This window comes from Tachysurus vachellii, chromosome 4, assembly GCF_030014155.1.
Source record: "Tachysurus vachellii isolate PV-2020 chromosome 4, HZAU_Pvac_v1, whole genome shotgun sequence".
Classification (NCBI taxonomy): Eukaryota; Metazoa; Chordata; class Actinopteri; order Siluriformes; family Bagridae; genus Tachysurus; species Tachysurus vachellii.
Window position 1 is genome coordinate 29,602,446 of NC_083463.1, and position 24,037 is coordinate 29,626,482.

The window sequence follows — 24,037 nt, forward strand, 5'->3', positions numbered from 1 at the left end:
TAAATATTACAAATTAATTATTACCAGTTAAAGCCCCGCCCATTTTAAGACAAGTCCCGCCTACTTCCGGGGTAGGCCCCACCCACTCCAAGTACAGATACGGATACGGATAATTCATATGGTTAACAGATACAGATAATGCTGTACTCGCTCATCCCTAGTATTAACCACCAAAAGCTCCTCCTGCTTCCTATTGGTTTTGTAATAATGGCATTTGTCACAAATGGGTTTATATAAAAGTATTAAGGGTGCTAATGATTTTAGAGGTCTATTGGTTTTCTAATGGCATTTGAAATTAGTCCTATAGTAGTCTGTCTCCGATGGTTGCTTTCTGATAATAAAATATACTTTAATGGTAATTCAGTGGACCATATGTTTGGTTAACTTAACTTGTATTCCAGAAATGTTGAATTTGTGACTTTCATTCATTTAGGTGATGGTGATTAATTGCCCTAAACAGCATCTCTGACAGTAATTTCTTCTATAATTTAAATAACAGCTCTATATTAATCCAATAACTTGTTGATTGCTAGTTGATCCTCTAATCTGGGTAAGTCTCGTAAATATCTACAAAACAGCCTCAGATTGTCTCCATGTCTCTTGTTTCTATGGATGTCTAAAACATTTCCAGAACTTTCTTGGTTCCTTCAGGGTGGGTTTTATGTGGTCAGCTGTATCGGTTCATCTTGCAGGCTCCAAACTCTGTTTTTAATGAAGTGAACATAACGCCCACACATGCTTTCTGAAACTTTTTTTGAAGATGATTACCAGTGAGTGAACAGGGTGGTCTGTGACCCCACAGGAATAGGTAGCTGTATGCAAGAGTGTGTGACATGCAGACCAGCATTACAAACTCTTTTCCTTTTTTATTTCATCATTAATTGTTACAGGACTTGGCTTGATCATAATCCACACATTGATGTCGGACACGCCAGATTCTTCATACCATGATAAAAAGCGAGGAAGTGTAAACAAAGACGAAGTGTAAACAAATGAATAAACCATATTTATGCAAAAATCAACATTTCACCCGTAAGAAAGATACCATGATTAAAGATTCAGAAATGAAAGTATTTGACATTGGACAGATCTAAGGCACCCTACCTTGATGATCATAAAAGGCAAGCGAGGCTGGAGATGCCAAGATTTGAAGTCCATCACAACAGGGAGTCTGGAGATAGTCATGTGGGATTACTGATTTATATCTAAAGTCTGTCAGATTTAAAGCAATGTTTTTTTTTTTCAATTATTTGAAACCAAGAAATTGTTGAAATGAAAGCAGATGAACACAGCAATGTTTTGCTAAGGTACATTTTTATATAGGTCCAGCTAAAAATGAAGTTCACTGTTGCTATTTGCCGTAAAACCTTCAGGCGCTGATAACACATTTCACTTTTTGCTTGGTCTTTAATCCAGACCAGAGAAGGTAAACGGAATGACAAATTTATGAAGCCAAGGCTATAAAAACCCTTTCATTAATTGACAAACTGCACTCTGTTAAATAATTGAAATAATATCATGCGATTGGCTGAAAGACAGGATCTGCCACATACAGTACAGTAAGCTGTTGTAATTTGTGTTTAAAATAAACACATAAATAATTAAATTCATCAATAAAACAGAGCGGCCATTTTGTTTCGTACGTTGAACGGTTTTCTTCGGAAATACTCTGCAGGGTCAGTTGATCCCTTTTTCTCTCTATCTTATAACTACATTTCTAAAAGGAAATATTAGATTCCATTATGTAATGTTTTATTGCTGCTATATTACTGAGGAGGAGGAGGAGGAGGAGGAGGAGGAGAGAGTTTTACCATGACACAGTGTCCCTTGCTTTTATAAAGAACTTGACCAAGCAATTACTGGGTGAACTCCCTTAACTGACTCTACTTTTAAAAAAGGGCCTGCACATAAAATATGCATATAATTATACTAGCGAATAAGTTAGTAATTGAACCTCTAAACCTTTTTTTTTTCCTTCTAAGAGAACATTTCACACTTTCCCAATGCTATTTTACTGCTCTTTGAATAATGGGGCTGGTTGTGAATGAATAAGCCTGAGTCCCGACCCTTTGATAAAGTATTAGAGAAGGAAGGAATGTAGAATTTGCCCAGATTACCGTTTGAACGCAATGCAATGCAACGAACAATGGCCACTAACCCTCTTGTTCTGTTTTTTGTCTGAAAACGAGAGTCCGTTGCTTTGGCGAGGCCTGACCCTTACTGCTGATCATTAAGAAATAGATGTAGTTCTAATTACTACAGAGCAAAACCCACACAAAAAAAAAAGAGACTCAACTGCTGGAGTCGAAATCGGTATCACACAAATTAGTCTAAGAGAGACTTTTATGGCAGTTCTATTAATACAACACATGTGATATTAGGTCAAAGACCTACATACTTAAATCCTGAACATTTATAGTATGTGCCCCTTATATAAAGCGAGAGAGCCGAAGCACGGCTGCGCGAATTTTCACTGAGGTGTTATTAGTGCCTTTTTTTTTTCTTTTTGCATGCACAACATAAGACATTAGAACATTATCTGCACTTTTGGAGCTTAATGAGATTGCTAATGTGATTCTGTGATGGGGTAGTGGTTTGTGCCTGGGGCTGGACACTGCTCTCAGACACGCACACACTTTCTTTCTCCGTACCAAAATACACACTCTTCCAGGCTATGCCATTGCTGTCAGTACAGTGGCTTTTTTTTTTTTTCAAATAACTTCTGTAACTATTTATATAAACCTGTAATTGCTTCACTTGTATGGGGAGTGTGTTTATTTGACTAGGAATATTCATTTTACTTAGACTTAAGTACAGCACACTTGGGTAAATGGGCAAGGGATAAAAGGTAATAGGGTGTGCTGCTATATAAAGGAAAATAATCCATGATGCGCTGGTGTGATGCAGAGTACTAGGTGTTTATTTGTAAAGTTGTATTTAATGTTGTGGATCATCAAACAAGTAGCTATATAAGAAGGTGTTCCATCACCAGCCTGTTTTTCTCTCTCTACTTAAATTAATAAGACAGAATAAATAAATTCTCAGCTTGCCATGTTATCAAAAAACACAATTTCCTCTGTCTAAAATTACCGATGGTTACAAAACGTTGACACTTCTATAATGTCCCACAATAAAACATCAACATCGATATGTTTTTTTTTTGTTAAATATCAAACTACTTTACATTTATCCATGAATCATTAGCCGTAGATCGCGTAGCTCGTCCATCTTGTAAGCCGCAGCGAATAAGCGGCACTGTCTTATATAGCAGATAATATAAGATCCAAAGCCTTTCCTTATACAGTACAATAAACTAGCTCCATTTATGCAGGGATTGTTTCTCATAACACAGCTCTGTTTATTGTTCAGCTCCTTCATTTCTTATACAATATTAAGACCTGTAATTACTGTTAAGAGCATTAAGGAGTGATCTTAAGTATAATTTGCGGTTCGTGAACTGTTTTTAAAAATTACACTTAATATAATTAAGTTCTGTCATTAGGCCTAATCCCTACAGGCTACGTGTGAATGCTCGCCTTAAAAAAAAATTATATATAGAGAGCTGCAGGGAAAAATTACATACGTTTCTGTCCTTGGGAAAGGTTCGAGTTCTGCACAATGCTTCCTTCTGCGGTAATTATCCGTTCTTTGAATGGGAGTAGCAACAGTGTAAGTCCATTAAACACTGAGAAACAGCCCCAACTGTGCATAATCGCACACACACACACAAAGCATTAGCACGCGTCCACTATGAACAGGTATGAATAAAAATATTTAATTTAATAAATAAAAAATGACTAGCATTCGCAGGCTGACGTGGCATACAAGGAGTAGGGGATTTCTTAATGGAAATGTGGTTATTAAATTTAAAAAAGATTTCAGACACTTGACTGTTGATCACGATGAAACTATTTTCTATTTATGATGCGAATATATGCAGAAATTAGTATGATATTCTTGCATCTTTAGGCATTTGGTAGGCAACTTACACAACGGTGATCTCTGCAGGAAAAACAGACAAAACAAGTTTTAAAACATAAGTAAACATTTCTGTGATGTTTTGGTGAGAAAGCAAATTAGGTCAAAACCTGATTTTGTTTTTCTTGATCTGTTTTCAAAAAAAGTTTTTAAACTGCTACTCAAACCAGACATCAGACATAACATTAAACACACAGACAGGTGAAGAGATTAAGATTGATCTTCTCTTTAAAAAGGCACCTGTCAGGAGGTGGGATGTATTAGGATGTAAATAAACAGCAACTTCTTGATGAAAGTGAAAGTGACGTGACATACGGCTAAGTACGGTGACCCATACTCAGAATTCGTTCTCTGTGTTTAACCCATCCAAAGTGCACACACACAACAGTGAACACACACACTGTGAACACACACCCGAAGATTGCGCAGCCATTTATGCTGCGGCACCCGGGGAGCAGTTGGGGGGGTTCGGTGCCTTGCTCAAGGGCACCTCAGTCGTTGTATTGCCGGCCAGAGACTCGAACCCACAACCTTAGGGTTAGGAGTCAGAATCTCTAACCATTAGGCCACGATCTGCCCGTTGATGTTGCCTATTGATGTTGTCCGTTGATGTTGATGTTTTGGAAGCAGGAAAAAATGGCCAAGTGTAAGGATCTGAGTGACAACAAGGTCACTCTTTAACAAGGACCAGAAGACTAGGAACACAGTATACAGCAGGTCTTGTGTGGTGTTCCTCTATCCTTCCTTTATGCATTGGTGGTATCATAACCACCAAAGGGTACAAAGGCCACCAAGGCTACTTAATGTGTATGGTGAAAGAAGGCCAGTTCGACCTCTCGGACACATTCATGAGAAACGTAACCTTCAGCTCTTCCCAGAGTACATCACAATACAAGTGCTAATCTCGGATCACTTTAACACTGGGACTGACATGCTGGTGTCTGACGATGGAAGCTCAAAGTCCTGGCGCACGAGCGGGAGAGATCGTACACGAGTGGAGGAATGTGTCTGGAGTGTGTATGGAGGTGTCAGTGTGTCTGTGTTAGCTGAGGTAATGAGACCTGAACGTCCCGGTGGCATGGGAAAGGGGGAGGGAAATGTGTGTCAGGATAACTGACCGCTAATGTAAGCAGATATGATTATACCTCCACTGACACACTGCTGAGCGCTCACAATTACACTCCCCTGGAAACGCATAATGACTGATGTTCCTGCTCCCCAGCTGGGGCCCTACAGTCATAGTCATGATCAGGCATTCTAATCAGCCTTCAGCTCCCATGTACACACTCACTCACACACACACACACTCGCACACTCTTATACACATTCACATACACGCTGCGCATTCAAATCTGTGTTTGTGCATATCAAAGGCTTGCGCAAAAACACACTAGCAAAACACATAATCACCTATCTCCGGTAAACGTGGTGCCAAAACCAAAATGAGTATTTAATTTTCCTGTGTGTGTGTGTGTGTGTGTGTGTGTGTGTGAGAGAGAGAGAGAGAGAGAGAGAGAGAGAGAGAGCTTGTAGGTGATGAGACAAGGTGAGTCTGACCTTATTAGCTAACAGAAGCAGAGCGCAGAGTGGAAATCTTTATTTTTAGCATTTTACGTTGAACTACTTGCATCATTTAATGAGATTATCTTTGACTCTACACCTGCTATTATCACCGCCGTCCTTGAAAATACAAAAAAAAAAAAAAAATGGGTTCTTACTGAGCTCACCTGGATAAATGAGGCTAATGAGGAAAAGATGTACTGGAAGACTAATCACAGATTAAGCTCAGATCATATTAGACAATACGAAATGACACACAGCAGGTGTGGTTTAGCTTGTGTGTTTTTACACAAACCTCCTTTTCTGTTTGTCGGTCTGTTTTTCTTTGCGTTAACACCCGAATTCTGACCAGCACACGATCGCACAAGCCCAAAAAAAATCTAATTAGTGTAAACAGGTGACCAGAATTAAACTTTTAACCGCATAGCATAACATATGACATTGAGTAGAGACAGGATGACGGTGCATGTGAGATTATAAAACATTCATTCATTCATCTTCTACCGCTTATCCGAACTACCTCGGGTCACGGGGAGCCTGTGCCTATCTCAGGCATCATTGGGCATCAAGGCAGGATACACCCTGGACGGAATGCCAACCCATCGCAGGGCGTTATAAAACATTAAAGGGTTAAAATAAATTAAAGCAAAACATAAGACTTTGCACCACACAATGACACAGAGTAAACAAATACCATAAACTAATCAGGAACTAACAGAAAACAGGTGAACTAGAACAAAATCTGAAACAAATGTTGGGCTCAGTTGGGAATTGTGACAGAATTATTGTAAAAATAAAAAAAAAATAAAAAGAAATAGGATTTGTTGAGAATTTATTATTTAACCTTTTCTTCTTACCCTAAATGGAGGTGATGTTTGCTTTTTCACAAGTCTATAGAAGTCTATCCTGGATCTAATGTCTAACCTAAAAAGGTTCTTTGGTTTGTCTATTTAGGGTAATGCTTAAAAAAGTACCACTGGGACAATTTACCTCTGGACAATTATTCAGTCACTCATTCACTCATTTTCTACCGCTTATCCGAACTACCTCGGGTCACGGGGAGCCTGTGCCTATCTCAGGCGTCATCGGGCATCAAGGCAGGATACACCCTGGACGGAGTGCCAACCCATCGCAGGGCACAAACACACTCTCATTCACTCACGCAATCACACACTACGGACAATTTTCCAGAGATGCCAATCAACCTACCATGCATGTCTTTGGACCAGGGGAGGAAACCAGAGTACCCGGAAGAAACCCCCGAGGCACGGGGAGAACATACAAACTCCACACACACAAGGCGGAGGCGGGAATCGAACCCCCAACCCTGGAGGTGTGAGGCAAACGTGCTAACCACTAAGCCACCGTCCCCCCACTTATTCAATTCAATTCAATTCAATTTTATTTTATTTGTAGACCGCTTTTTAACAATGGACATCGACTCAAAGCAGCTTTACAGAACATAAGAAATATATTAGAAAAAGTTATTTTAATATTAGAATATTAAGTTTAAGATTAATATTATACTTATATTTAAATGTGTTTGTACAGTATTTAACCCCAATGAACAAGTCCGAGGTGACTGAGGTGACTGTGGTGAGGAAAAACTCCCTTAGATGGAAGAGGAAGAAACCTTGAGAGGAACCAGACTCAAAAGTGAACCTCATCCTCATTTGGGTGACACTGGAGGGTGTGATTATAAATTATTATAAACACCAGAGAGTGTTATTATGAATTATGTCCTTTCTACAGTCAGATACAGTCTGATAATTGTGTATTGTACAATAAGATATAGCTTTGGTCATAAGGTACTCGTAAGTTACCAACTCTAGCAAATATTACCAAATATATTAAATGGTAAAATTCTAAAAATATTTATTTCTAGTAGCAAATATCGGTCAAAATATCTCAGCTGACTGACGGCAATTGGAATAATGCTGTGTCTGATCTGTAACTAGGAATTTCAAACCCTGACTAAAAAAAAGAAAGAACTTGGAATGTCTACACGGAAATCTGGAAAGTTCTCTTCGACTCAAGAGTTCAGCAAGTGACGTGACCGTGACAGCACGGAAAAGACGAACACAGAGCGATTCAGGTTTGTTTCCGATATTTTAGCTTAATCGTGAGTCGAAAGTGACACAATTCAAGTTCTAACTTCCCAAGTGAAATATAAAACTATATTTTTATATCTTCTTATGGAAAAAAGTGAGTGTTGGATCATGTAAGAAGCATTTGGTGCAGTCATTTGTCCTAGTCAGTGTCTCTGACCTTCATAAGTGTGTGTGTGTGTGTGTGTGTGTGTGTGTGTGTGTGTGTGTGTGTGTGTGTGTGTGTGTGTGGCTTAGACTTTACTGACAGTGCTACTCTCAGCTAAAAAAGAAAAGCCGGATTCTGCGATGATTAAGTCTCTCGCTCTTACACACACACACACACACACACACACACACACACACATACACACACACACAGACTTGCAGACGTCTTCTCTACAGGGTTTCTTGGTGTCCCAGTAGGACAGGTTTGTGTGCGCTCTGATTTGTTGTGTATTCTGGGCTCTTCTGCTGGCATTGCGACTGACCACCTGCTCAGAGGGTCTCTCTCCTCCAGCCAGAGCAACAGCTGGCCTGTCTTCTAACACACCGATTGGCTAATCCCTGCTGGTCATCTCTCTCTTTTTTCCCTCTTTTTGCTCCCCTCTCACACTTTTTTTTTCCTGCTCCCTCACTCCAAGTGCCTGACATTGAACTGTCTCAGAATGTGCCAGATCTCAGTACATTCTACACACACACACACACATACACACACTGTCCTTCCCCTGGCTACAGAATTCCACAACCAGCATATGGAGTGTGTAAATAATTTAACGAGGTCAAAAGACTCGGACAAAGCTGGAAGCCTGACTCGGCTGAACTGGGACACGGCATCATGTAGGGCACGGTGTTGAAAAAAAAAAATAGTGCACTTCAGCAAGTGCAATTCCTAAATATTCAGTTTGGAGAAGTTCCAGGATGCATCCTAAAACTCCGTCTATTGTTACTATTGTGTGTGTTAGCATTGACAAAAAATTCCTGTAGTACTATAATTCCCAGTTTCTGATTGGTCAGAAGGCGATAATTAATCGCCTGTTACAAGAGCTCTGAAAGTAGTTCCGGCTTAAAACGAATCATGGATGTATTGTAATGTACTTGGGACAATTCATGTAACAATTAGTAAGACCTGGGATTTGTTTGGAAAACGTGCAACGTAAGAAGCTGTGTATTTGTAGAAGGAGTCTCCAGTGTCATTGTGAATTATTATTTTTTTTAAGGAATTCATGCTTCAGTGGGGCACGGTGGCTTAGTGGTTAGCACGTTCGCCTCACACCTCCAGGGTTTGGGGTTCGATTCCCGCCACCTCCTTGTGTGTGTGGAGTTTGCATGTTCTCCCTTGGGGGTTTCCTCCGGGTACTCCGGTTTCCTCCCCCGGTCCAAAGACATGCATGGTAGGTTGATTGGCATCTCTGGAAAATTGTCCGTAGTGTGTGATTGCGTGAGTGAATGAGAGTGTGTGTGTGTGTGCCCTGCGATGGGTTGGCACTCCGTCCAGGGTGTATCCTGCCTTGATGCCCGATGATGCCTGAGATAGGCACAGGCTACCCGTGACCCGAGGTAGTTCGGATAAGCGGTAGAAAATGAGTGAGTGAGTGAGTCATGCTTCAGTGTTTCTCAAGATGTTTATTGACATTTTAAGATCTTCAATGTAACAATATACTAAAAGGATAATAAAAGTGTTGGATTCGTTGGTTTAATAAATACAAAATGCTTAGTGATGACAAATTGTTGAGTTACGAGGAAAATAAAACGCTTTCTTTTTTTTAATAGAAAACGATCAACATTCAAAGCTCTTTTTTCAGCATCCCATCGTTGTCGCCGTGGATTGATTTCCTGTAACGCTTGTAATTTTGAATCGGTTTCGAGTTTCCAGGTTCGTTTTGTTTCTGTTCTTTTTTCAGAGTATGTAAAAGTTTGAATGGTTTTAGTTGCTGTACTAGGTTTAAATATACCAGATAAATGCTTCACTGAGCGTCTCTAGTGCTTCCATAGTGTCGTAATGTTTTACAGCTCGCTCAGTGATGCAATATGATTGAGGTAAATTCCTCGATGCGGGCTGTAGGTAAAGACTTCATCGGCTCTGTGTGGTACTGATTCGATTGTGGTCTAGCGGTGAGGCAGATTGATGGTTGTTTTTATACGGGAAGATTTAAGGAGCGCAACAAGAGCCATGTTTCCCAGCGTTCATGTCAGAGAAGACACGGCCAAGCCAATAGCAACATTAGGTCACTCTTTACTGAGGGAGAGAGCTGGAAATGTGTGTGTGTGTGTGTGTGTGTGTGTGTGAGAGAGAGAGAGAGAGAGAGAGAGAGAGAGAGAGAGAGAGAGGGAGGGAGAGAGAGAGCATGTTTTTATATCTTGCTGAGGATCAAGTGGTCCCTCAATAGTGAAGTTTTGATAGTTTTGATTTTTTTTTTTTGTGGACATTTAGCTGGTCTCCATTTGGAAATCTATCTATCTATCTATCTTTCTTTCTTTCTTTCTTTCTTTTTTTCTTTCTTTCTTAAAAAAAAAACAACAACTACAGCTTAATTTAAACAAAGAGAAGATATTTAAGTAAGATTAAGGAGAAGGCACTGCATTCATTTGCTGCATTAAAATATGTCAATCAAAGGTTCTCACAAGGGTGTGTATGTGTGTGTAGGTGTATGTGTGTGTGTGTGTGTGTGTGTGTGTGTGTGTGTAGGTGTGTGTGTGGACCAAACGTACTCGCGTGTAAAACTATTTGACAAGATTGACTTTGTGGGGACCTTTGGCTGGTCCCCTAAAGAAACATATCTTTCTTGCTTTCTTAAAGAAAAACTGCAACTTTTTTCCAGGTCCTTAGAAAGATGATATATGACGTGTGTGCATGTGTGTGTGTGTGTGTGTGAGAGAGAGAGAGAGAGAGAGAAAGAGAGAGAGAGAGATAGAATTAGGTTTTCCTAATAGGGACCACCCAAATGTCCCCACAAGCATTGTAATATCTTTTTCTTTCTTTCCATTTCTTTCTTCTTTTTTTTTTAATGAAAACTGCAGCTATGTCAATGAAAGGTCCTCATAAGAAAAGCATGACAAAAGTGTGTGTGTGTGTGTGTGTGTGTCCGTGTGCGTGTGCATGTGCGTGTCCTAAAGAAAATGTGCAAATCTTACTGACTTGCAGGCAGTGAATCATCAGAAGAGAACGACTCCAAACATACCACAAAGCTGGCCAGTGCTTGTTCTCTCTCTCTCTCTCTCTCTCTCTCTCTCTCTCTCTCTCTCACACACACACACACACACTCAGTTGCTCTCCACCCTAAACTCACATTGCAGACTTTTTTTTCTTAAAGATGTTCTTAAATCCTGACCCTGCCAGATGTTGTCTTACCTGTGACAGCTGTGTGCGAAGGCCATGGAGTCGCTCCCATTACATCAGGAAGCGTGAACCCCAGTCCACCAGGCTGGATTTCACACTCGGCATGGAGTTAAAATGCTGCATTGTCTGGGAGCGCGTTATAAAACCAAGAGGCACAAATGGAAATTCCAGAGCACTCCGAAAAAACAATGGCTGCATGATGTCACTCGAGCTGGCACTTCTACAAACAAAAAAAATAATAAAAAAAATAACTGGAGCTCTCAGCTTCTTAATAAAAAACATAACCAAGGCTGGGCTTGATGAAAACTGTGACATCGCAGCTTGGAAAACGGAGCATTCATGATTAAAATAAGCACCTCGGTTTCCTCATATATCTCACAGCATCTTGTGTGTGTGTGTGTGCGTGTGTGTGTGTGTGTGTGTGTGTGTAAGAAAGAGAGAAAGTGCGAGAGAGAAATATGTGGACTGAGATCAGGTAAAAGAACGATTCCAGTGCACCACCTCACAGTTTAGTTTCTCTCTCTCTCTAATTTTATCAGCTCCGTTTGATGTGTTCTTCACCGTCCGTGTCCTCCGAGACTTTCCTCCTATTTCAGCTCATCTTTCATTTTCTCTTCCATTCGTTCCTTCTCACTTCCTTTCTTTCACATTAAGGAGATCATTTTAGCCCTAATGTGCTAATTACTAAATGCCATTCAGCAGCATTTGATTTTTTTTTTTTTTTAAATCAAAATTTTCATTATACTCCTAATTCAGAGATAAAACGTATCCAGAATTCTTTATTATTTACCAAATCATAGAATGTTTAATACCCGGATTTATTTTGGAAATGTAATTAAAAAAATAAAGTATTCAAAAATGAACCCAACGTTACCATGTGCTAAATATAAAGCAGTATAATAAATAATGTTAAATAAATCAAAAGTAAATTAAATGAATTAAATAAATGATATGGTATAAATATAAAACCATGAATTCTATAGAAGACAGAATTAGCAGCGATACCAGTACACAGGTAATTAATTTGTTTTAATTATTATAAAAAGACATTTATTAAATCGTAAATATTAAATAGTAAAAAAAAAAATTTTTAAATAAAAAAGAAAGAGAGGGAGAGAGAGAGAGAGAGAAAGATACGGTGTCACCGTTTTAATTTGGCTACGTTTATTCGAGCATGGTCATTTCCAAGAGGAATTACAAATTAAAAATTCAATAATACTTTTACAAAGACATTTCAGGAAAGATTCTTTTTTTTTTCTCTCATGGTATAATACATTGTATTTATTTTAACAGTCCCTCTTCATTTTTTATTTAAAAAAAAAAAAAAGAAAGAAAAACAAGATGAAGAAAGTGGAATATTTTTTTTTCTCAGTCGAAAATACAGTGTTTCACAATATCGTATCAAAAGTTCCCAAATTTTGGAATTTTTCCAGTAAACTGAAAAAAAAAAAAAAAAAAGAAGAGAAAAACAAAAAGAAAGAAAGAAGCTGAAAATTCGCATTTCACAATTAATGTCTCAAAACACAATAAATGCTCTCTTTACGTAAAATTTGCCCAAGTGATCTGCATGTTTCATTTTTACTAAAATATATCTATATATTGAAGAACTATAATACTGTACACTACAGTATGAAATAAATAAAATTAGGAAATACAAAAATGGGCCACATAAATAAAATGTTATTTAAACTGACATAATAAAATGAATCGATATTTTTTTTTTCGTTGTTGTTGGAGAGAAACGGTTTGGCGTAATACTGATTAAAAAAAAAAAAAAAAAAAAAAATTAAAATTGCACAAACATGATGTAAACTAAAGAACGAGTGCCTACTCTGCTAATACTGAGGAGGAGGAGGAGGACGAGAGCAACACGACGTCCGTCCTCCTGTAACACTGTACAAGGATGGCACTTTGTAGAAACACACAGATTAAAAGGTTTGCATATAAGGCTTTGTTTTTTTTTTTTTGTTTGTTTTTCTTTAATCTTTTCTAATACAAAAGAAAATGACTTTACAAAGGCTTTCTCCTTCGACGCTGTCTTCTTCCTTCATCTGTCTCCACTCTGGAGCGTTCCACTCGCTCTACACAGTCTGTTTAAGACTTTAAAAAAAAAAACAACGAAAAAACAATTGAACCGCTTTCGATTTAAGTTCCTTTCACGTCGAGTAAAAATTTGTGGAGGCCTAAAAACATGTGGCTAGCTGAGTAAACACCGGGGTGAAGAACGGCAAAGGGCACAGTGGGAGCGAGAGAATTCATAATACTGACAACCTGCAGCAAACACGCTGCAGACTCTTCTTTTTTTTTTTTTTACTTCAACACTATAAATATACATAGGCAATACTTTTTTATTATTTTTGTAGTGATTATAGAAGCGGAGTGCAATTTTTTTTTGTACAAGTTACTAGTTTTGTGCTATAAATACTATGGAACACAGGTTTTTTTTAAGATGGTAGCACCACACATAGTTTTTAGGCCTTAATACTGTACATTAAAAAAAAAAAAAAACATATCAATATTCCATTAGTTTCATTTTTGCATAATGCAGCTTCTCACCCGTTTCCCCCTCCCCTCCCTGACTGGATTCATTATTTCTTTCTTTTTCTTTTTTTTTTAATCAGTCTGGCGCAAATCCAGAAGCTCGTGTGCGTCCGTCTGTTCAGGTGGCAACCGAAAGAAAAAAATGTCAACCAACAAAAATGAAAAGATGTGGAGGGGAAGCTTGCAGAACACACAACACAGTAGTCTTATTAGACGCCGTCCTCAGGGTTGTCCTCGTGGTCCGATTTGGTTTTTCCGTCCAGCGAGCTGTCGTCCATCGAGTGCTCGCCGTTGTCCTCTTCGTCCCGCGCCGTGTCCAGATCCGTGTCTATGCTCTTGTTCTCGCTCTCCTCTTCTTCTTCTTCCTCGAACTCGTCCTCCCTGCGCCCCAGCTTGCCGTAGGTTCCGTCCGGCTCTTTGGTACCGCCGTTGATGCCGTCGCGCAGGATAGTATCGCGTTCTTGGTGCTCGGTGTATCTGGGAGACGTCAGACCTTGAAGAAAGGCCCGGTTCATGAGGAGTTCACTCGGTTCCAGGCGCCCCTTGTCGCGTGCCTCTCTCTCAGCCGCCTCGCGTTCCTCAGCCTCTCGTTTGCAGTAGGAGTAGCGGTGGTTCATGTGCTGCGAATACGAGCCAGAGTGTGAGAAGCGCTTGCCGCACTTGTCGCACTGGTACGGCTTCTCGCCCGAGTGAAGACGGGAGTGCTCGATCAGGTGGTGTTTGTGCTTGAACGCCTTCTTGCAGATCTGGCACTGGTGCGGCCTTTTACCTGCGCAGACACACAACGACAACATGGTGCTTTGAGTCCAACATTTGAACCTCAGAGACTCTAAACACAGTGTAGTACTCAAAAATGATGTGGAAAAAGGGTGAAATCAAATGACTGTGATGGAAAAATGAACAAATGTAACTTATATATATTATGAAGTGCTTGCATGTTTGGCTACTCTGGTTTCAATCCTAGAGTGTTTTACGCACACACACTCTCACTCACACTCACACACACACACACACCAGCACGATCGGTGCGAGTTTTTGTCAGTTTACTTTCTAAAATTCCCTCCTAGAGGTGAAGCATGAGAGAGCGGAAACACACACACACACACACACACACACACACACACTTTAGGGTTTTTAGCAGAAGAGCCTCGCTGCCAGAAATGCAACATAAATAAACCGATGCAAACCAAACAAACAAGGCGACCACTGCAAAGGAACAAACAAATAAAAGCTGAAATTGAACTGCAGTCTCCTACAGTGGCTCTGGGTCACACATGGGGATGCAGATTGGTAGAAATATTTCTATTTTTTTGTTTTGTTTTTTTTGCTGGAATGCTATTGGATGTGATGGGAAAGCAGAAGGTCGGCTGATGGTGATAGGGTGAGATTTCATGACATCATACTGTGAAAGATGTGACAAAATTAACCAAAATTAAAGCAGAGAAAAAAGCCAGGGTATATATATATATATATATATATATATATATATATATATATATATATATATATATATAAAATCTGTCCCCAAACCTTCCTCTGTTCTCAACATTTGGATTTAGACCAACTGAGCACATTCAGGCCGTATGTCTGACACAGATCACACACACGCTCTTCTTTGGCATTTCACCGAACCCAAGATAGCACTCGTGAAGTGGCGCACTTGAACGCACACATCTGTCCAATCGCTGGGCGCAAATAGCACAGGAATGCTGCGTACTAACATGCAGTACACCTCCGAGAAAGAGGGAGGGAGATGATATTCATGCCAGCAGATTCTTCAACCAGTATGGCGTGATGCAATCGAGTGAAAGAATGGAGGCATGGAGAAAGAGAGGCCTCTCTTTCCCTTTCCCTGCCACTCTGATGTATAATATATACGACCAATTTAAAAGAATATGAGTATCACAGATAAAGGTTAAAGATCATCACTGTTTGATCTGAAGTCTGGTGAAATGCCAAAGAAGAGAGTTATGCAAATAGTATTATTAATATTAGTACTGGGTCAATTGAATGAATAAGAAAAAAAAAAGAGAAAAAATTAACAAATAAAATTGTCTGTTTACTAATCTTTTATCCTCACATTTATCTCTCACCCTGTCAGTAGGAAAGAAATAAGTTAGTTTTCCATTCACATCCAATTTTTAAAAAATAAATAAATAAAGTGAAAAAACGAAACCGAACTCGGGGGGGGAAATAAGCAGGGGGTAAAAAAGACTACTCAGAGATAAAAACAGGGGGGGTGTTTAATTAGACAAACAGGAAGTAAAATAAATAAGCATGGGGTAAAATAAGTGTCTGGAACAGTATGTACCTGTGTGCTCATATTTGTGTCTTAGGAGGGAACTGCTCTTCTGGAATGTTTTGTCGCAAAGGTCACACGCGTACATACCACTTTCTGTTTTCTTAATCTTCTTCCGGGACAGACAGGCGTCTGAGTCTGTCATGTCATCCAGGCTGGAGAGATAGTCTGGCGTGGCGTCTAGCAACTCCCCCTGAAAAACAGAAAGAACTACGATTTAGAATCCCGTAGCGATGGTGAATACTTCTTTTCTAAGGGTCTATTTAAATATCAAACAACCCAAAAAATCATCCAGACCACTTTTTTTTTATTTCCTTGCGTGTTTTTTTAATGAATCTGAGAAAATCTCAGTCGTGGATTCATTATGCAGCCTACGTTTGCACTAGAGCCCATCTTCTAAATTAAACATTAAAATGTTTGTGAGTAGAAAATGCATAAAAAGGCCGGATATTACAAATGAGCTCTCTCTCTTTCTCCGCATACGCTTAATATCACCTTTCTCCATATATTTGCATTCAAATTTGGTTTAATTTTATACATGAAAGAGTGTTAATGCTATATTTATCTGCTCTTTCTTTCTTTACAGAGAAGATTACCCCGATAGGCTAAAACTTCAATTAATGAGGGGAAAAAAGTATTATTGCATTAGAGGGTCATAATAATAAGAGAAAGCCTTGGCAGGGCATATTGCCACAGTCTTCTAATTTCCAAGCGGTAATGATTAAATCAAGAGGTGCACTAAAGAACCAAAATTGTGTAGCGCCGTTGCCCTCATTAAGAGTACTTGCTCCGGTCTGACAATGATTCTCAGACGTGGCTACGCCGGGCTTTTTAAGAGAGCCATGCTATCATTCCGCAATCAACTTGAGCTAAATGCCCGTAGCTGTATTTTTAAAATCTAATTTAATAACTTAGAATAGGAAACATTATTAATACTTTTTTATCAGAACGGTTCCCTCTATGTTAAACAGCCTTCAGCGCTGCGCTGTAATGAACACGGCGAGCGTGCATTATTAATCCACATGTTCAAACTCATTTTGGCTTTCCTCTCTTTAGAGATACAAAAGAAAAGAGAGAATGAGGGGGGAAACAGAGATACAGAAAATGGGAGAAGTGGAAAAGAGGACGAGTGGAAAGAGGACTGCTTGCGAAGCGAATGCTGAGAAGAGGTCTTTGAGAGCCTTATGGATTCATTGTGAGTCATTAACTCTCACTTCTGTGCCTGTTACTTGAGTATACCTGAGAGAAGAAATCTGGGGGTGGGTGACTAGAACAGGTATACACACAAAGTACACACACACACACACACATATCACATGACAAACACAACAGGCACAGATGCAGTTTGACACAGTGAGGAGTGCTCGAAGCATCTGGCAAGGCAACGCTTCCTGCCCTTATCCACTCAGGCGCCAGACATGGTAACATAAGCCCTCCCTAGTCATGAACGTTAAAACTACATTTTCAGTGCTAATGCTAATGACTCATGCTACAGAAGCTAGCGGTGCTACAGGCCACTGCACAGCTGTTTGTCTATTCTATCTCACACTCTTGCCTCTCTAACATTTATCCCTCACTGTGATCTTCCACGGCTGAAGGCGGTGGCAGGTGAGCTCTTCTCTCTCTCACTAAGTACCATTTAATTAGCAACAGAAAGATTCAGTGTGCACTACAGGCATGCAGGCATTGACAAAATGAGATTCGGGAACTCAAGGATTGTTTACCTGAAACCCTGGCTTCCGCTGGTACTTTCTCCGATGCTGCATCTCAGCAAAGCTGGCAGCTCCTGCAGCATAGGTGTAGGCCATGTGTGGCAGGAAGCCCATCTGGTCAAGTGTGGGGTATGGCCGGAGACCTGGGAGACTGGCCTGAACTGGGGGCATGAATGTGGCCGGAGGGAACGCACTTTGAGGTGGTAAGGAAGTGTACAGAGGTTTGGCAGAGAAAGGGTTAATGCCAAACATGGGGCTAGTGCTTTTCTCCAGGTTACCATTGGGGCTTCCAAACTCTTTCTTGGATAGGTATGCGAGATTGAGTGGCTCTTCCAGGTGTTCCCGGGGGGATGTGATGGGGTTGTGGTCTAAGGGGACACTGCTGGGCTTGGGCCGGCTCTTGACAGAAAGCACGTGTTTGGATTCTCTCATGAGCTTTGGTAACGAGAGGTCCAGTGGCTCTGCCTGCAGGTCCTCGGACGTGAAGCTGTTGGGGGTGTAAGAGCTGCTGTGGGAGTTCTTGGAGGAGGCTGAGGACAGGTTCAGTGGAGATGGCGTGTTGCTCCTGGAGTGGTCCAACTTCTCACCAAGTTGCCTGGAGCCAGGGAAATGGGGTGTTTTAGAAAGCCTGAGGGGGGTGTCACAGTTGTTGATGTTATGTAGTTCGGGGGTGGCAGGTGATGTCATTCTGTCCATAGGTTTGGCCAAAGATAGAGGGGAACGCGCATTTAAGGAATCCTTATTGGGCATGTTGTTAGTGGCAGGCAAACCAATCTCCATATGGTTCCTATCTAAAGGGGGTGTTCCCGTATTGGCATACTGATATACCTTTCTCTGTTCAAACCACTCTTTCACAAATTCCTGAGGAAGGCCAACTGCTATAGAGATCTTCAGTAGTTCCTCTGAGTTGGGCTCCATGTTCATGGCGAAGTATGCTTTGAGCACTGACATGTGGTCCTTGTAAGGGTTGATAGGGCTAGTAATTCCCTTCTCAGTGATGATTGGGGAAAACAAATGGGCATGTTTCTCTGAAAACACGCCCTGCTTGTTAGGTGTGATGTTTTCACTGGGCTGCAGTACGGCTTTTATTTCTTCGTTCATCTTACACAGGTACCTCTCATGCTGATGCAGTGGAATGGGACCTGGGAAAGTTTCTTTGCAATACTGGCAAGAAAAGGATGTAAACATTAAGTTGTTCTCGTGCATCTTCTCCTCTGTACCTAAATCTATCGTATGATTCAACTTCTCCTTCTTGATATTGCTAATTTGTCTCTTAGAGTCTGTGGTCAAGCTCTGGAGGCATGCTTTAGCTTCATTGACTTTCTCGAGTGTGTAGTCAATGATGCTCTTGGTTGCACCATTGTGACTGATCACTGGAAGACCTGTCTGGGGGCCACCGGGTGATCCCAGCCCTGTTTTCTTCTCCTCAATTTGGGAGCCCAGCTCCTTCATGTAGGCCTTCAGTTTTGAAAGTTCCTCTGGCTTGCAGTCCATCTTCTGTCGGCATACTGTGTTGTCTACAATCTGAAGCACTTTCTGCACTTCGCTCAGGTTGTTCCCTAAAGAAGGGTACCCCAGCAATTGTCCTTCCATGCTCATCCCTAAGTGCTGGAGGGGACTTTGTGAGTTGGGGGCACTTAGTGGGCTCCCTCCACTCAGCCCACCATTCAGGAAGGGACCTGGTGTACCATAGCCATGTGAGGCCATTATCAGCTTATAGTCGTTGATGTCCAGTGGTTCCGATTTAATGTTGAGGTGATTGGACTGCTCGTGGAGGCCAAGGGGCTTGCCATTTTCCAGCTTGTGCCTTAGCTGGCTGATGGCAGTGTTGGTTGGAGAGGAAGAGGCGGAGGTTGGAGAGGAGCCAGGCTTCATGTTGTTCCTCATCCTGCCATTAACTGTGATCAGGCCAATGCACTTCTTGCTACTGATATGAGAACTGTAGGATCCAGAGTGAGAGAAGCGCTTCTTACAGTTTGGGCATTCATACGGTTTTTCCCCTAAAAGGCAAAGACAAAACGCATTAGAATCCTGTCTCTATATACTGTGTCTTAAATTTCCGCAGTGCCTCACTGAATGTGAATAATGCATTCTTCCTAGAACAAAATCTAATAACAATCAATACTAGGCTAAAAGAAAAATCAAATATCACTTGCTTTATGTAATGATTAACAAAGTAAAGCATCTGGCATTTTGATTAAACTGTTCCCTTTTGAGTGAGATGGGCAAAAGCCAACAAAACAACACTATTCATCCTTTGTTGTTGTTTTTTTATCTCTGCCCATTTACAAAGATTGATTTTTGTACATCTTCTGAAGTACAGAACAATCTTAACTGGAGGTAATGAATATTCAAAGCGAGCGCATGGGCCCATTGCTACCCACCACTGTGGATCCGCAGGTGCTCCTTCAGATGGTGCTTGTATTTGAAGGCCTTGCCACATTCTGTGCATTTGAACTTGCGGTTGCCAGCTCCCTGGTTCAGCAGTTGGTGCTGGGGAAGAGAGGGTATTTACATGAGCTCCTCACAAACAGAACAGAGGAAGAGTTTGGTACGTAACCACAATCAGCGCACGGCACAACATGCCAAATGGCTCACGTTGTAATGCAGCATCTTGCTTTTCTTGCAGCTTCACTGAGCCAGCACGAGTGTGGCCATGATAATGGAGAACTACATACCTTTTAATTTCCTGACTTGTGTGCCAGCGAAGCATGGCTTTAGAATCTGGCAGCGCCGGGAAATAAATAAAAGGCTCCTTTTTTTAAAAAAGAATTTTTCCCTCATTAGAGAAGGCAATCTATTCCACTTTAATTAATTTGGGATAATCACTCGGACGAGATCCTGCATATTTAACAAAGCCTTCCCTCAATGTACCTGGAAATAAAGTTAATTATTCAAAAAAGGTGGGCTTGGGTAAATGTTACAGTTTGATAATTGGAAGTGAATTTCCAGGACGTTTAATAACATGTGAGTACAGCACGTAGGTCGTTCCGTTCAAAAGATAAAACATCGGAACTGCACCAATTTGCAATTCAAAGTGGGGCCTTGTGTAAGAAAAAAAAAGCTAAATATAATCGCGATAACAACAACAACAATACGGCGCGTAAGTGTGGGGAAGCAGTGGCGCACCAGGCGTGCACAATTAATTCTGAGTGGGAGGTGAATATGTTAAATGGCTGGGAGAACACAAAGGGTATGCAAGCGGTGGCGAGAGGAGCCGCCCATGATCTGCTCTGACAACTGGGCTCGCATTCCGGCAGGAGACAGATGGCGTAAAGGCAGGACACAGGGAGGATTGTTCAAACAGCAGCAACCTTCCGAGATCAAGCGGGGAGCCAAGCGGCTCTGCGCCAGGGAGGTACCCCACTACTCACTCGTATGTTGCTGAGTTGCATAAACAAACAGCAACAGCTGCTTTACCCCCTGAACACCACCACTACTAACCACCACCACTTCCCCCAATGCTTTTTCTTCTTATAAACACCCCAGGAGGATGGAGGTAGGGTTTATCCGTGCCACTATTAACATGATCCGTTTGCTTTAATTGTGAATGGCAGAGCAGAATGAGGGGGCTTTTTCAGCCCCATGTGACGTGTTAGCCATGTTGTGGGCGGAGAACTTGATCTTTTGCATAGGATTGGCTGACACAGAGTAACTCCCCATGCTGTACAATTTGGCAAGACTGCTTACAGTCCTTACAGTAATTTCGTACAGAATATTGGGAAACACCCTCGTAATGCTCAAACACAGCGTGACTCATGTGACTCGCGTTGTTCTCGAGTTAGTCATGTAGTGTATGTTTGTTTGTGATTAATATAGAAAATGTGAGATGGTGGGCGGGCGTACAGGCAGGCAGGGAGAGGGGGAGGAGTGGCCATAAAATGACTAAACAGGAAATCAGAGGGTGTAGAATCCCTCAAAAGAAGCCGCCAATCGAGCTGCTGCATTTGGACGACGCTGATTTCCACTAACACTATCCGATATTAGCATCGTGACAAAAACTGAAGTGGGACCAGGGGGACCATTTAACAGGAAAGTCTTTCTATGTGAAGGAAGTACGCAAACAAAAAAAACAATAAATAGGAAGTAATTTGTGGATTAGCAGGGTACACAAGGAGAATGGGCCATCTGCTCGTGTTTTGAGCAGACTGTGGAAGGCAGGTGAGCAGGCTGCCAGTCCACATTGTATTAAATCACTCCGTTAGAGCTGGAACATTATCTCACGCAGATGAAAGACAACTGCAACGTGCCGCATGAGCCGAATAGCAAACAATTAAATGGAGGGGGGGTTTGGGGTTTTGATGCGTCGCTTCATCTGGGGATCGTTTGCTGCGGTTCTGCAACTGAAGATTGAACCCAAAGAACAACTCTTATACTTGTACACTGAATAACTGAACAAATGATTTTCCTCTACCTACCATTAAAGCGGATGTTTGTTGTTTTCCAAAAAAAAAAAAAACTGTGTCTACGCTATCTAATTGGGCGGCGCACTGATTTTTAAAGAACATTAACAAAAAAATGAGAGTAAATTTAAAGCGCAGATGAAATTTCTAAATTGGAAATTAAAACAATCATTCGATCGTGAACATAAGACTGCAGAATCATATGAGCAGGTCATCAAAAAGCCATTTAGGCCTCTATTAAAGCTATTACCAGTAAAAGATCTGCATCTTCAAAATGCCATGAAAAATTAATAACGATCGCCAATCAAAATGATCTCTTTTCTTCATGGGAATACAGCACATTAGAAATAATGTATAAAGTAACAGACCGTATATATGTACGGGAGAGAGAGAGAGAGAGAGAGAGAGAGAGAGAGAGTTAATGAAAGGCTGGCAAATTGAGAGGGTGCAAGATTGAAGAGTGGTGCTGGCAGTGGAAAGAGAGAGCCAGAGAGATGGAAAGAGAGAGAGTGCGGATGAGAGCATGAGTACATGAGCAAAATACAGTAAGGGAGGGAGGGGAGGGGAGGGCAGGGCATGTGACGCTCACCTGATCTCGTCCAGGCTTGTGCGTGGCCATATGTCTCTCCAGCTGAGTGCGGTAAGCAAAAGAGTAGTTGCACAGAGGGCAGGCGAAGTTCTCCTCGTTCTTCTCGTGCCGGTACTTGATGTGTTCCTTCAGGGAAGTCAAGCGCTTGTAACCCCGGTCGCAGTAGGGGCAGGTCAACAGTTGGGCGAAAGCATCTGGAGTTCCAGGTGGCAGGTCTGTTGGTAGAGAGAGAGTGAGTGAGTGAGTGAAGGAGGGAGGAAGCATGGGAAGGGGCAGTGGGCCAAAAGGTCAGCAAATCAATGGCAGCTAATTGGCGCTATGCCCAGACTGGTATGGGAGGTATCTCTACAATCTGCTGTAGTGAGTGCCATCGTCAGGCCTGGCACTGGTAACCCTAAACACACACACACACACACACACACCTATATGTACACACAGTAATGCAGGAGCAGATACACTTGAATGCACATAGAGCGTTGTGCATAGATTTAAAGAAAGATTGAAAAATACCGAAATAAAATATGGATAAAATACAAACGAATATTTTCTTAAATTAAAAGTCAATAATAATAAAAATAATACTTCTAATAATATTAAGAAGATTTGTGTATTATTTTGTTATTTATCTTATAATAAATAAATAAGCAATACATTAAAATAACACTTTAAATATAAAATATTTTTCCAGAAGTAAAAGTCATGGATGATGTGAAAAAATCGTACTTTGTGATAGCTGAAGACATTTAACGTTACGCGGACGCAAGTTAACTAACTGATATTGAATATTAATTATGTAAGTGTGAGGGAAGAAGGATGACATCATGCTTAAAGACTCGAGTCATGTGTCAGTATCTCTACAGCCTGTTATACGTATTATTTAAAGTAAATTGTAATGCTGCAGTATATATACTCTCGTTTTTGACCCCATGAAAGACTCCTGGGAACGAGTCTTGAGTATCACACCATTTTGGCTCTGTCCAACTGGTGGTCTTTTCCATGTCTAATTTTTCCTCTTTCCTCATGACTGAGGTATGTGTGTGCAATTGGCTTGAATCTCTCTGAGGATAGAGATCTGATTTCAGTGCCCTAACAGCTGCACCTCTCTCAGAAGGTAAACACTTGGGTATGCAGGGTGGCGCGTCCTTACCATTCTCCTCATGCCCGGGGCCCTCGGGTGTACCCAGGCGAGCGATCTCCTCTGGAGCCTCGGGGTAGATGATGGCCGTGTCGGCGCGCTGCAGATATTCAGCGATGCTAACCACATGGCTCTCGCTGTCGGCCATCTTCCTTTTAGCGAAGAACTCCTCGAACTCGGCTGTGCAGTCCATTCTCTTCACTTTATAAAGAAAAAGACAGAGGAAAGGGCAGTTGGAATGAGCACAACAGAAAAAATAGCTTTCTTTAGGTAGGTGTGAAAAATGCAGGGCACAAGTAACATGTCCTAGATGTAATAAAACAGCTGAAGGGAAAAAAAAAACAAACAAACATTAAAGTACTAGTTGCGAGAGATACGTCTAAATTACGACCT

General features: G+C 41.1%; 1 protein-coding gene across 4 annotated transcripts in view; it reads right to left on the reverse strand.

The window, feature by feature from the left end:
* Positions 1–12,109: 12,109 nt before the first annotated feature.
* The window catches only part of zeb2b (zinc finger E-box binding homeobox 2b), an 82,472-nt gene continuing 70,544 nt past the window's right edge, over positions 12,110–24,037 (reverse strand). For 2 of the 4 annotated variants that reach the window (XM_060868805.1, XM_060868804.1), the window contains exons 5-10: positions 23,657–23,845; positions 22,510–22,724; positions 19,902–20,010; positions 17,530–19,517; positions 15,896–15,998; positions 12,110–14,275 (exon numbers count right to left, since the gene is read on the reverse strand). In XM_060868805.1, the coding sequence (XP_060724788.1) occupies positions 13,716–14,275; positions 15,896–15,998; positions 17,530–19,517; positions 19,902–20,010; positions 22,510–22,724; positions 23,657–23,845 (3,164 nt within the window). In that variant the 3' untranslated portion in view covers positions 12,110–13,715. Of the gene's footprint in view, positions 14,276–15,817; positions 15,999–17,529; positions 19,518–19,901; positions 20,011–22,509; positions 22,725–23,656; positions 23,846–24,037 lie in introns of all 4 variants that reach the window. The other 2 variants (XM_060868802.1, XM_060868801.1) reach the window with 1 other exon arrangement.